We start from the raw sequence: 14034 nt of genomic DNA, 5'->3' as shown, positions 1-14034 counted from the left end.
CCATGAAAAATTAGGACCAAGCGACCTTGATCGACCTGTCCCAAGCAAGTTGGTATGGTTACCAGTCCTTTGGCACTGCCCCATGTGCCAATAGGCTGATGATGAGGACGGGTAGCAGTCCTATTGTACCATCAGCCACCCATGGCGGGGTGGGAGGAAGGATGTTGTTGTTGAGTGCTGCAGCAGCGCGTCTATCTGCAGCATTCAGTACAGATACGGTGACATGTAAAAGAGTCAACAGAGGATTGTTTTCCCTTTAACTTCTGGGGGTCGGGGGGGGGTGCGTAAATTGCCGAGCTATGCCCCGACCCACCGCGGACACTGTGTTTGACCCTAGAAGCATTTGGAGATCAGCCAAGAATGCAAATGCTTTTCGGAGACAGCAGGAACTGTGGGATACCTTGCGTCCTCGTTCCCCCCTCCCTCCATGAGCGTCCATTTGATTCTTTGGCTTTCCGTTACGCTCGTCACGCAGCTGCGTGCTGAGTCTGTGCTATGCCGTCTGTCCGGAGATTTTTTAAAAATACTTTGGACCAGGCGTAACATTACAGTAATTCCCCTACTTAGATGCAGGAGTCTCCGAGCGAGATAACCATGAGGACGGGCACTGAAGGAGATAGAGAGCGCATGCTGCGTGAAATCTAGCACGGACCTATGCAGCCGTGCTCTGGGAGGCAGTGCTCCCTGAATACCGCATGAAAGCCTCGCGCGGAAAAGGGTGCTATCACGGAGCACCCAATAAGGCAGCTCTCCCCAGGAACCTCCTGCTGATGCTTATCGATTAACGGCAGGAGAGCTTCGTGGAGATCTCCCAGGAGGATTTCTGTTCTATCACCATATATACAGAGACCTCCTTTTCACACACTTCAGATTGCTGTTATATTAAGAATAAAAGTTAACATGGTTAAAGCACTTACCGACTGCTCCTACCCCTGATTCAGGATCCGGGTTCATGGCCGGGGAGGGTTGGTAGGGGATCTCCGTGACGGTGATGAAGAGATCCTGGCTGTCGGGGACACCAGCGTTGTAAGCGCTGTCGCCTGCCTCGTCCTCCACAAACCCTTCCTCATCTTCCCCGTCCGTGAACATCGTCGAGGAACTGTCCGTCGACACTGTCCCATCATCAGAGTCCATGGTCACTGGTGGGGCAGTGGTGGCAGGCTCCGTAGCATCCGTTGGCCGCTTTGATTTTTTGGTAGGCTTGTCTGGGGTCCTTGATTTTCACGCGGCACTGCGTTGCATGACGGCTGTATCCTCTGTCTGTATCATGGCTTTGGAGACCTTCTCGTAGGTCTTTGCATTCAGTTTGTTGGAGCGCAGCTCCGAAAGCACAGACTACTCGCCCCCCACACCGATCAGATCCAAGAGTTCCCGGTCAGTCTAAGCCGGGTCCCTCTTTCTATTCAGAGATTACATGAACTCCTCTGCTGGAGAGCTCTGCATTGCTGCCGGTGCTGCTGAGCTCGCCCCGATGTCCAACCACAAAATGAGATTCTAACTGTCCAGAAAGGAAAAGGAATTCAAATTTTCCCGGGTCGTTTCCTGTGTGGCTGGTCAGAGCATCGAAGCTCGGACTGCTGTCCAGAGCGTCAACAGAGTGGTGCACTGTGGGATAGCTCCCGGAGCTACTAAGTTCGATTTCCATCCACACCTAGCCTAATTCGAACTAGCCATGTCGAATTTAGCGTTACTCCACCTGTCGGGGTGGAGTACCAAATTCGAACTAAAGAGCCCTCTAGTTCGAATTAAATGGCTTCCTGGTGTGGACGGTTGAGCGGTTAGTTCGAATTAACGCTGCTAAATTCGATTTAAAGTCCTAGTGTAGACCAGGCCTAAGTTTCTGTTCCAAAACAGGGGGACTTTTAGATCATCTCAAAGTATTTTTAAGGGGGGGGGAGACATATTTTCCTCTTAGCCTCATTCTTGGAAACTGCTGAACTATATTGGCTGAAATAAAAAAAAAAAATCAGCCTGAGGCAGACACCAGGCATAGAAAACTTCAGCCCAAACCACTGAAATTTCACAAAGTTCTAAGCAACTGAAAACAGGAGATCTTTCCTGGGAATTATGGGCAACCTTAATTAGGCAGTGTTGACAGCCACTCCAATAATAACCACGTTACAAGACAATAGACTTGATAAAGAAATTAGGAAGGCTCTTTAGCTTGCTCTACAGAAGGGACATAGTTTTCTAATAAAATTTACTGAAAAAGGTGCACTGATCATCTTGTTATAGCTTGCCACAGACAGAACTTTTTAGATGAACCCTGTCCTGTACTGATGTTGTACAATAACTATATGAATATGATTAAGGCATTTTAGCATGTGTAGAAGAAATTGATTTTTAAAGATTTTTTTTTCAATTTTTCCCTAATGTTGTCACTACAGGGCAGAGCTAAGGTTACTTGTGTGCCTTAGCAGTATGTTTCCATATCTTAAAATGTTTAGATTTAAGTGTAAGCTTAACTCAGACTAATATCATCCTTAACTCCATTTTTACAGGGTCTTTTTTTTTTTAGAATTCTACATGATTCTCTTTCTAAATGTATCTTACCTCTAAAAACATCTAGTAGTGTTCCTTCAGTAGCAAACATGTTTAATCTATGATGCATGGTGAATCTTACAAACCATTCCTCTATTGGAGCAATATCTGGTTGAACATAAAGTGAATACAAATGGACAGCATTTAGAGTCTTTTAAAAACACAACAGAAAAGTGTTTCGCAAAGAAGGTTCTTTCTTCATACTTCAGTCTGCCTTCATATAAGGGTTTTCCCATAACTTGAATCCACCCAAACTGAATAACTTCCCATGAATTCCTGTTTATAAAAAGAACCAAAAGGGATAGCTCAGTGGTTTGAGCATTAGTCTGCCTAACTCAGGGTTAGGAGTTCAATCCTTGAGGGGGCCATTTAGGGAACTAGGATAAAAATCTGTCTCGGATTTGATCCCCTTTGAGCAGGGGCTTGGACTGAATAACTTCCTGAGGTCCCTTCCAACCCTGATATTCTATGATTATCCTTGTTTCTATGAATTCTGAAGCCTTATTCAGCAAAAACACTTATTGAAGTCAATGGGAAGGTCTCTTAAATAAACTGAATAAAGTGCATCAGGATCTGGCTCAAAGACTATTCATTATGTGGCTTCTTTTCTCAACATTTCATGTAGCAAGGTGACACAATACAGAGAATATATAAGATGCAGTATATTTGGATTTTTAAAAAGATAAAGATACAGTGTGTCACTGACTCCTAGTCAAAGTATTTATCTGCATTGTCTTGGATACGAACACTGCCACACAGAGTGAAAAAGAGCTGAAGGACCACCAACTAGGCAACTGCTAATATAGCTGTGGGTCTATCTAGTCTGACATGGGTTTATTTAACATCTTTAAATAAGTGGAAGTGGGAGTAAACCAAATAATGAAATTAACAGATTATATTACATTAGGAGGAACTGTGAACAGCAGAGAAATATTTCTAGATATGTTAGAAAGGAGGACAGAACATAACAAAAAGATTCAAATTGGGAAAGTGAAAACCAATACAGAGGAGGAAAAACAATATGAAAAACAGATACACAAGGCAGGGAATGAATATGGAAAGCCGTAACTCTATAAGAAACAGAGGTGATAGTGGAAAACAAACAGGAGTTTCCAGTGCAATATGCCACTATAATTTTGTCTACGAAGTCATGAAATCTCAACCAAGGAGAAGATAGTCATTGGCAAAGGTTATTCAAAAATAGGTGCCTATAACTCTGGTCTGATTTGTTAAGTGATGAGCACCTTCAGCTGTCACTGAAATTCATTCAGAATTGCATAACTCAATATCAAAAAGATATTAACAAATTAAATGAAGGTAAAGAAAACAAAAATTACTAGATTTGTAAGGGAAGATTAACAAGGTTAACTATTTACAGAATGGGGCAGAGATTACTATATGGGGACATGATCTACAAGTATATGAGGGGGGCCAAGAATGAAAAGGACTAACATAGGGTGGTACAAAGCAGCAGCATAGCTAGGACAGAAAAACTGGGTGGGCCCTGGATTTTGGGTGGGCGGGCAATGATGGGAGGATGATGGGAGGGGGACAGGAAGGACGGGGGGGGGCACAGGATGGATTCCATGCCCTGGAGGGGGGGGGGCAGGAGGGATAGTTAGCATGAAAGGGAGGGACCACAGAAGGAATCCAGTGCCCTGGGTAGGGGGGCAGGAGGGCTCAGGGAGTCTGCCTCCCCCCACTCCCTTTCCTGCTCAGCAGGCACCTGGAGTGCACAGGCTGTGGGGTGAGCCCATAGGGTGTGTGGGAGCCCACTAGGGCTCATGTTCCGCCCACCCCTCCCGACCCTGGCTCAGTGTCATGTCCCCCTCCTGCCGGCGTCGTGCGCTGCTGTCCCAGTCTCTGGCCCCAGTGCTAGCTCCCACCCCCAAGGCAAAGAGCAGGTAAGCCTAGTAGTAATGGGATAAAATTAAGAAGAGTAAAACTTCAGTTGAAGTTGAGGGAGAACATGGTGATAGTGATATGTATGTAACTAAAAAGATAGTTTTTACCTGTATTATATGTAATATTTCTTCTGGGGATATCAATAGTCCAGGTAGACTGATTTTCTTCCTTTCATTAAAAAAAATCAGTTAAATATTTTATTTCTCTGTGATTCTAAGTCACACATTTTATTTTTTCCTTTTTCTCATTATTTTCAAAGGGTGTCAAAACTTTGGGTTAAATCATCTGCGATGAAATGGAAGCACTGCCATCACACAAGCTTCTGTCAGATTCTCTCTTTTATGGTACTTATTCATTACAATCCACACTTTATATGTGGATGATGGATAAAACTCATTGAAAAGAATAAGCATGATTCCATTCCTTACCGTAAAGCCATGGCAGAGTGCGCTTGGCCCCACGAGTAATTACCCAGGTTCCAGATGGGCTTGTAAAGCCCATGCTGAAGCATGTGCTGCTATGGCTTCCCTGCTCCAGTACCCAAGTTAGCAAGATTAAAACTAGCTCAGGTACGTCAGCTCGAGCTGCAGTCACCCTCTGGGGTTACAGTATAGTGGTACAACTTGTGTGTGTAGATAAGGCCAGTGGTGAGCTGCAGCCGGTTGTTAAATTTAGAAACCCTTTTAGAACCAGTTGTAAAGGGCTTTTAAATTTAACAAAGGTTCCAGCAGCTCCCTGCCCTGCCCCCAGTCCCAGCTCACCTGGCTCCAGCTTTGCCTCCTCCTCTGAAGGCTCTCCCTCCAGGCTTCCTGCCAATCAGCTGTTAGCGCGGAAAGCCTGGGAGGGCTGAGAAGGAAGCAGCAGCTTCCTGCAGGTAAGCTGGGGGGGGGGGCACAAGGAGGGCTCTAGGTGCAGCGCGTCCCCGGCCAGGCAGCACAGCTCTGGGCCGGCCCCGGCTCTGACCCCGACCTCAACCCCGGCCCGACTCTGGCCGAGCGGGCAGCGCAGCTCCGGGCCAGCCCCCGGCCCCGACTCTGGGTGGCGCGGCTCCGGGCCGGCCCCGGCTCTGACCCCGGCCGGGCAGGGCGGGTCCGGGCGGGAGGCTCCGGGCCGGACCCCGACGCCGACCCGGACCCCGGCTGGGCGGGCGGCGCGGCTCCGGGCCAGACCCCGGCCCCGACTCTGGCCGGGCGGGCGGCGTGGCTCTGACCCTGACCCCGGCCCTGACTCTGGGCAGCGCGGCTCCGCGCCGGCCCCTGGCTCTGACTCTGGTCGGCTGGGCGGCGCGGCTCCGGGCCGGACCCCGACTCCGGCCGGGCGGTGAGGCTCCGGGCCGGACCCAGATGCCGACCTTGACCCCGACTGCAGCCAGCGCCCGTGGCTCCCAGCCCCGACTCTGGGTGGCACGGCTTCCATCTCCAAGCAGCAGGGTAAGGGGGACAGGGAGCAGGGAGAGGGTGTTGGATAGAGGGCGGGGGGTGGATTGGGGTCAGGACTGGGGGTGGTCAGAGGGCAGGGAACAGGGGAATTGAATGGGGGCAAGGGTCCTGGGGGGGCAGTCAGGAAGGACCAGGGGTTGGATGGGGCGGTGGGAGGCAGTCAGGGGCAGGGGTTCCAGGGGCAGTCGGGAAAGAGAGAAGGGGTGGTAGGATGGGGCGGGGGTCCCGGGGGGCTATCAGGAATAAGAGGAGGGGTTGGAGGGGTGGCAGGGGGCAGTTAAGGCAGGGGTCCCCAACCTTTTTGGGTCCAGGGACCGGTTTCGTTTGCTGGACCCTCCGCAGGCGTGCCTGCGGGAGGTCCAGCTGAGCCGCGGGACGAGCGCTCCCTCCGCAGTCGTGCCTGCGGGAGGTCCACCGGCTCCAGTGGAACTTCCGCAGGCGTGCCTGCGGAAGCTCCAGCTGAGCCCCGGGAGCAGCGGACCTCCCGCAGGCACGACTGCGGAGGGAGCGCTCGTCCCGCGGCTCAGCTGGACCTCCCGCAGGCACGCCTGCGGAAGCTCCACTGGGTCGGTTCGCGGCCCGGTTTCTAAGAGGCCGCGGACCGGTACCGAGCCGCGGACCGGGGGTTGGGGACCCCTGAGTTAAGGGACAGGGAAGGGGGTGGATATGGCAGGGGTCCTGGGGGGCAGGGCAGGAGTCCCGGGGGGTGGGGGGGTCACCCTCGTGGGGTGAGGAGGAGGGAACCGGTTGTTAATATTTTGGCAGCTCATCACTGGATAAGGCCTCATTTAAAGCTCTGGGGATGGCTTGAATAGGTAGCCAGAGCAGGACTAGCATTCAGATCTGATTCAACACTGCTGAAATGTCAGACATTCTCATCAACTGATGTCCCAAAATGGAAGAAATAAGATTGTGTCATATTTACTCTGCGTTGTAAGCCACTATTCTGAAATGCCTGCAAAGCCTGAACAAAGTGTGGGGAAGAAGGGTGGCATCTGGAACCTGAATTTCTGTTTCTTCTGGGCTTAATGCTTTAATTCCTACCTGCCACTAAAATAGTGCATTCAGAATAGCTTGAAACATTGAAAGGTTGCAGCACTTCCTTTCTCTGTGCAGATAAGGCTCTGGCATTCCATCCAGATCCCAACCCAGTGCATTTCTTTCTCAATTGGTTTGCAGCTTGCTAGTCTTTTGACTTGCTGGCCTGTAGCTAGCTCTCCTAGGTTCTCCTGAATGCTGCTTTGCCTCCTGTTCCTCTGCCCATGCCTCCCTATTTGGGGCCACTTCTCTCCACCTACCTCTCACACTCCATTTCTTACTTCTCCAAATTCCGCACCTCATAGCTCAGAAATAGCCCAAGCCACCACTCCCGACCTGACCGCTCAGCTGCTACTACCGTTTCTCCCCGCTTCTTTGCTGAACTATAAAAAAGTCTCAGGAATGAAGGGGTTACACTGGACTCAACCTTATTTAAGTGTAGTTCTTCTGTATTTGTATCTACTTCTGACAGAAATGCAAAGGTAATCCAACAGCCTGGTAGGAAGGAAAAAGGGTTACGTGAGAGGAACTGGCTAAAATTGCTTTTTTACACTGTCCAGTGCTTGCCAAATTACTGTTTATCAAACATGCATTGAAAAAGAACAAAATGTTACCAGCTTCATTCTGAAGTAGAAGATCCCAGAATAGGTACTGTTGAAGATCTGAATGGTGGGAGCAAGCCCTGATGAGGTATATAGCAGAAGCAGCTTTTTTCTGTTCTCCAAAGTATCCTCCTCATTTACATTATATAAATGACAGCTGATTTTCTTTGAGGAGGAAAAAACCCACAAACTTTTAGCAGGGGAACACCTTTTGCTTCAGTTACCAAAATGATCAACCACTCAATAGGCCAATTTAGGTGGATTAATTAGTGGGATTTGATTGCACATATCAATTTGCCCTGCAAATAAACATATTATAACATATCCATGACCAAAGCTAGGGCTTCACAGTTATCACTACAATGCACATTACAGCCATGCTGAACTTCAAGTCAGCCGTGGGCATATGAATAAGATCCTCTAGTTCCAGAAGGACAGTCCCCTACCACTTGAGCTGAAGGAGAATCTTCATTAATAGTTAACAGAACAGGGTCAGTTGAAGAGTTCGGATTCTGTCAGTAGAGGTAATTACAATGTAATTAATTAAACACAAAACCCTATGTTATTACAACTTTAATTTTCAAAATGTGGCCTCTGTCTATCTGTGTGAAAGCAACTTCACATGCACCATCACTTCTATATGTAAGTTTTACACACTGAAGCTATGATTTTTATGCACTAACTGTAAAAGGAAAACAAATTTGTGCAAACAAGTCTGAACAAACAGGGTCATCCAAATGTGCAGGCAAATGATCAAAGCGATAGTGTGCAAAAACTACAATTGCAAATGACTGCAGGTGCACAATTACACACCTATAAAGTACATGCTTCAGTTTAAGATCAAGATCTGGCTGTAAGATTTTGAAATCTGGAAAGCTTGCCATTGATGCATGAGACAGAACAAAATGCAGTTCTGCAGTTAAGTAGCCTTTGCAGCTGAAATAGTAGAAAATGCATATTTGCCTCAGGGCCGCCCCGGGGGTGGTGGTGGTGGAGGAGTAGGGCAATTTACCCCAGGCCCCGCAGGGGACCCCACGAGAATATAGTGTTCTATAATATTGCAATTTTTTTTTTTAACGGAAGACGCCCCCGAAATTGCTTTGCCCCAGGCCCCCTGAATCCTCTGGGTGGCCCTGATTTGCCTATGAAATACAAGTGCATATGACTCCAAATATATTTTAAAAAGAGCTACTGTGTATGTGCAGTAAACCAATGTGCCATTTTTAGTGTCACATTGGTGACTGTAATGGGGCAGCTGCCCCTCACTGGCAGAAAAGGGGTTAAAAGCAGCCCTAGGGAGGCTGCACTGGAGGCAGCCAATTAGAAAGGGGCTGAGAGGAGTAGCCAATCATGGCTCAGCAGGCCTATATAAGAAGAGCTGCAGACAAGGGAGCTATAGAAAACTCCTGGCTGGCAGCTAGGGCCTGGAGGCTGAGGCAAGGGCAGAAGAGGGTGCTGGAGCTACATGGGAAGTGTCCCTGTGACAATGAACTGCAGTTCCCACTGAGGGAAGTGGCTAGATGGAGATTGCAGGTCCCCCAGAAAGGGAGAACCCAGAGTGTGGTGCAGCTGGAGGGCAGTGTTATGAAGAGGACACCACGGTCCTGGGAGTGACATGGGTCCAAGAGCAGAGGTGACAGTGGGTGAGACACCACCAGAAGAGGATGCAGAACTAGTTCCCCAGACAGCCAGTAGGAGGTGCCGCAGTGGTGAGTTCCACCCCATCACAGTGACCAAAGCTTGCTTTTTCATGCATATACATATATATACACACACACACACGCAGTGACTGAATAATCTGGATATTCTTCATATATCCATTCTTCATTGGAAGGAATAGTTCTCCTGGGATAATTCCAGTCTATTGTTATATATATCCATTAGTAAAAGTAAGCTGATGAAGAAATATCCAGATTATTTGGTCACTGAGATGTTAGGTAAAAGCAGTAATCCATTGCAAATCTAGGGAAAATTACCTTTTTGAATGATACCAGATCATTGCACTCTTCAATGCCATAGGTCAACTCTCAAATCTAATTTGTTACTTTGAGGTCATCATTCAGTCAATCTAATGCGAATTATTTCACTTTTAATGAAGTCCTTATTATGCATGACAGGTTTACACATATGGTAATACCTTCAACTCCTAAGAAGAATTAATTCACAGTCCTCAAATTATAATAGAACAGTTAAGCACAGTGCTGTACTTTTTGTCTATATGCATTGAACAATTACAAATATAAAGCTTCTCTTGGGAACTTACCAAATTTTGTGAACCAAGGTACAATTTAATGACCTTGGGCTTTGGGCTTGCATCATCTAATGGTTCAGTATAGCAAGAGAAACTTGAATTCTCCTTCACTGAGGGAGACAAAAATATAGTTTTATCATTGAAATATCCTTTGTAGAAATGTCTGTTAAAGCTAAATATTAATTTTGGAAAGGAAAAAAGGTAATGTACTAACTTGTATTAGGTATAAGGAAAATTAGCAAGCACATTTGAAAAAATTACACTCATCTATCAGGATCTGACCATAGAATCATAGAAATGTAGGACTGGAAGGGACCTTCATATGTCATCTAGTCCAGATAGGCTGAGGCAGGACCAAGTAAACATAGATCAGCCCTGACAGTTGTTTGTCCAACCCGTTCTTAAAAACCTCTGATGGAGATTCCACAACTTCCCAAGGTAATGTGTTCGAGAGGTTAACTACCCTGACAGTTAGGAAGTTATTCCTAACTTCTAATCTTTGGTGCAATTTAAACCTATTACTTGTCCTGTCCTCAGTGGTTAAGGAGAACAATTTCTCACCCACCTCTTTATAACAACCTCTCACATACTTGAAAATTGTTATCACGTCTCCCCTCATTCCTCTCTTCTCCTGGCTAAACAAACCCAGTTTTTTCAGTCTTTCCTCATAAATCATGTTTTGTTGCTCTCCTCTGGACTTTCTCCAAGATGTTCATATCTTTCCCAAAGTGTGATGCAGGACCCTCCGCAGGCAAGCCGCCGAAGGCAGCCTGCCTGCCGTGCTTGGGGCGGCAAAATCCCTAGAGCCGTCCCTGGTCCAAGGGCACTGATTTCATATTTAATACCAGCGGCTACTGGACTGAGCCAAAGTCTGACTGCTTTGAAAGGATACGACCAGATGCATCTTTTTGCAAAAGCTTTCCTATCATAATAAACAACCACGAAATACTCACAACCCAATCAAGCAGGCATTATTTGGAATCTCTCACTAGCCATTGTTCTGGGCATTATCTGTCAGCTTCCACCAGAATACAGTTTTCTCAGGGTGTTGTGGGTAGCTAGGTATTTTGTAATGAAGCTGGGTTGTGATCCATTGATGGCTTTGTAGAACAATGCTAAAACCTAGAAGTTGGCATTGAAAACAAATTGGGAGGGAGAGGGGAATGCAGAAATCTGTCATGTGATCTCAATGGCTTCTTTTACTGAAAAGACAGGCTGCTTCATTCTGTACAAGCTGGAGGTTCTGTATTACTTCCACCTTCAACTCTAGGAGCAATGTTATATTAATTAGATTGGATGTGACAAATGCATGGATTCATCTTAAAGGAATATGCACAGTCTTCTAGCAAGCTGAAGGTGGAAGAAAGCATCTCACCTATGTCAGTATCTGGGCATCCAGTGTGAGTGATGACTACTGGTATTATAGAATCTTTGTAAGGCACTCAAATGCTGTAGTAATCCGCATGGGGAAGAGATCAAATGAGTTTGAACAAACGAATGGTTTGGCCCAATGTGCATAAAAATGCTATGGTACCTTGCCACGTGATACAAGACAGGCCCATGATGACTTACGAAGCACTATGGTACTGATAGTTTCAATATTACCACTTTACATCTCTGAATGTGAGTCCGTAACTATTCACCTCCTACACTGATTACCAGTAAGTTAACATATCTGAAAGCCCCCTGACAGAGCTATATCACAACTTGCCTTCCACATTATAAGTGATTCCTGAAGATAGATTAGGCATCTTTAAAATTGCTCCAACTGCAATATATAAAACCAGTGAGTCCATCTGTTTAAACAAAACAAAACAACCACCCTCATTTTATAATCTTAACAATATATCATGGGAATCTTATCAGTTCTATAGAAACTGAGGCCTTTTCACAAAAAATTATGCTGGAGACTTGCAAGACTCTTGGCTTCTACTCCCTTCTCTACCACTGGCTTTTTGCCTGACCTTGAGCAACTCACTTGACTTCTCTGTGCCATACTTTTCCTTATAATTTGGATTACACTACCAATCCTGCAATGCCCCACAATGCAATTCTCTCTTGTAGAGAGAATGCTGCAGAACAGACTGTGCTAACTAGTAGTTAGGGTCTATGTTTAACTTTTGCCACTGACTAGCTGTGCGACCTTGGGCAAATCACTTTGCCTCTCTGTGCCTCAGTTTTCCCAGCTGTAGAGTGGGAATTCTCAGGGGCATTGTGAGAACTAATATTTATAAACCACTTTGAGACCCTGGGATAGAAGGTGTTATATAAAATATACAGCATTTAACTATCAGGATTTCCCAACTCTTGATAAGTCCCTTCTGTGTCTTAATCTTTTCTTTTTTATGCTGTCCCCATTTGGCTCACTTTAGTCTTGTTTTTTTGTGTATTCAAGACACTTCATTTCCTCTGAGTGCAGCTCTAAAACAGCGAGCAAAATAGACCCAGTCTTCTCTTCCTCCAACCCCACACTGGTCTCTTTACCATTGCTTCCCCATCTGCATGGCTGTGCTGTCATGCCTATCTTCCGCAACAGCCAATCAGCAGTTCCTTAACCCGGGACTAGCTTCAGGATTCTGAAGGATGGCAGTTGGCCTTTCCAACTGTCCCCTCAGATAGATGAACAGCAGCCCTTCTGCGCCATGCTTCCATGAGCAGCAGTCATAGGGCTCTCAGAAGTCCCTCCAGTGAGAACGGTAGTGCAGATCCCTGACTGGCATGGGGCCATTATGTTCACCCCTTTCACATAATTGACAACAGGCTTTTCTTAATTAATGTCTTTATTACTGAGTTAACAGGGAGCACAGGCTAATCTACACATTGGTTCTTATCCTGTAACACAGGCTGCTCCTGCACCAGGCCAGGAGCTGTTTCTTTCCTTTTAGAATTAAAACAGACACACTGCATGACAAAGAGAGCTAAAAACTTAAGAGAAAATTCTGCTCTTGGATCCACACGATGGCTCTCTCAACTGATACTCTGTTCTCTCTGCCTGCTCAAAACCCCTTACTCTGCTCCAAGAGACTCTTGAATTAAAGAAAGCAAAATTCCTCACTGGAGAGGAAGGACAATTACACAGTTAGATTGGGATCACTAAGAAAGGAGTGAATCAATATTAAATCATCCTCCTCCCCAGCCCACACAAGAAGGGGGATTGAAAGAGACTGGATAAGTTTTAAATAACTTGATATGACGTATGGGATTTCCTGATCTGCTCATGAAAGTTACTGAGTTCATAGGGTGATTTCTTACACCTCTTATCAAATGGGAATCATTAAAAGTGTAATGCAAACACAAAGTCTCTCACATTATATATTTTTCCTGTAAACATGCCACCTTTCTGTAAAGGTGCCCATCTTTATTCTTGTATGGCTGGAGAATAGAGACCACAACATCAGCGTGAGCACTCAAATCAATGAATGCGGCACATGTCTCTGATCAGGGCTAGCTCCAGTGTTATTGCTGCCCCAAGTGCCAGGAAAAAAGGAAGACACGATCGACTTTATAAGTAATTGCACATGCTGCAGCAGCTACTTCAAAGGATGATGAGTCCCTTGACAGGGAAGGGTAACCTGGTGCAGGGAATGGCATCAGGCTCTGCAGACTTGAATACATCTAATTTATCCAAATAAGTTGCTAATGCATTCTTCCCCTGTTTTGGGTTGCAGTTCATTCCCCCTTGTTATTAATATTAATTGGGTTGACTTTCTAGTTACCTTTGACATTTTTATTGCTCTTATTCTTCAGGCCTTACTTTTCAGGTAGTACTGTACTCTGCAGAGCATTATTGTCTCTCTGACTTCTCTGATTAGGATTTAAATCCTCTTTTCTAATTCAAGCACTGCTCCCTACACTCCTGGTCCCAGATAAGGAAAAATAAAAAGGAAACCAAATTGTCAGCCCCTATGCTGGGCTCAGCATATAGTCCTGGTACTTTAGGGAAGTGTCTCTAGCCCCTTTTGGTGGGAGCCTGTGGGGTAGGTCTGTATTCCTCTCCAGCCTTCTGAGTTGGGTTTCTGCCTTTTCAACCCTGTCTCCAGTTGGAGCATGAGCTGCAGGGTTGGGTTCCATCCCGGTGTGGGGTTTGTATACCTCAACACAGCCAGGTAAATTGATTTATGTAAGATCTTTTCCAAAGTTTACTCTACAACAAACTCTGGTACATCAACCATTGACTTCTTTTGTGCTACTCCAGCACATTATATTAAAACTACTTTAGACAATGGGATTTCCTTTTAAGTTTTGAGTTTGTGGGCCC

The 14034-nt window shown here is 46.1% G+C and overlaps 1 protein-coding gene across 4 annotated transcripts in view; it reads right to left on the bottom strand.

Annotated features, from left to right (window-relative positions):
• The window catches only part of CATSPERB (cation channel sperm associated auxiliary subunit beta), a 92791-nt gene extending 80535 nt beyond the window's left edge, over nucleotides 1-12256 (bottom strand). For 2 of the 4 annotated variants that reach the window (XM_045016604.1, XM_045016605.1), the window contains exons 1-6: nucleotides 12144-12256; nucleotides 11488-11572; nucleotides 9789-9886; nucleotides 7538-7690; nucleotides 4554-4614; nucleotides 2554-2649 (exon numbers count right to left, since the gene is read on the bottom strand). In XM_045016604.1, coding sequence (XP_044872539.1) covers nucleotides 2554-2649; nucleotides 4554-4614; nucleotides 7538-7690; nucleotides 9789-9886; nucleotides 11488-11572 — 493 coding nt within the window. In that variant the 5' untranslated portion in view covers nucleotides 12144-12256. The remainder of the gene's footprint in view (nucleotides 1-2553; nucleotides 2650-4553; nucleotides 4615-7537; nucleotides 7691-9788; nucleotides 9887-11487; nucleotides 11573-12143) is intronic. The other 2 variants (XM_045016606.1, XM_045016607.1) reach the window with 2 other exon arrangements.
• Nucleotides 12257-14034: the final 1778 nt, after the last annotated feature.

Source organism: Mauremys mutica, chromosome 4 (genome assembly GCF_020497125.1).
Source record: "Mauremys mutica isolate MM-2020 ecotype Southern chromosome 4, ASM2049712v1, whole genome shotgun sequence".
In the NCBI taxonomy this organism is placed as follows: Eukaryota; Metazoa; Chordata; order Testudines; family Geoemydidae; genus Mauremys; species Mauremys mutica.
The sequence above is the reverse complement of the archived record's forward strand: the minus strand, read 5'-3'. Positions and strand labels throughout refer to the sequence as shown.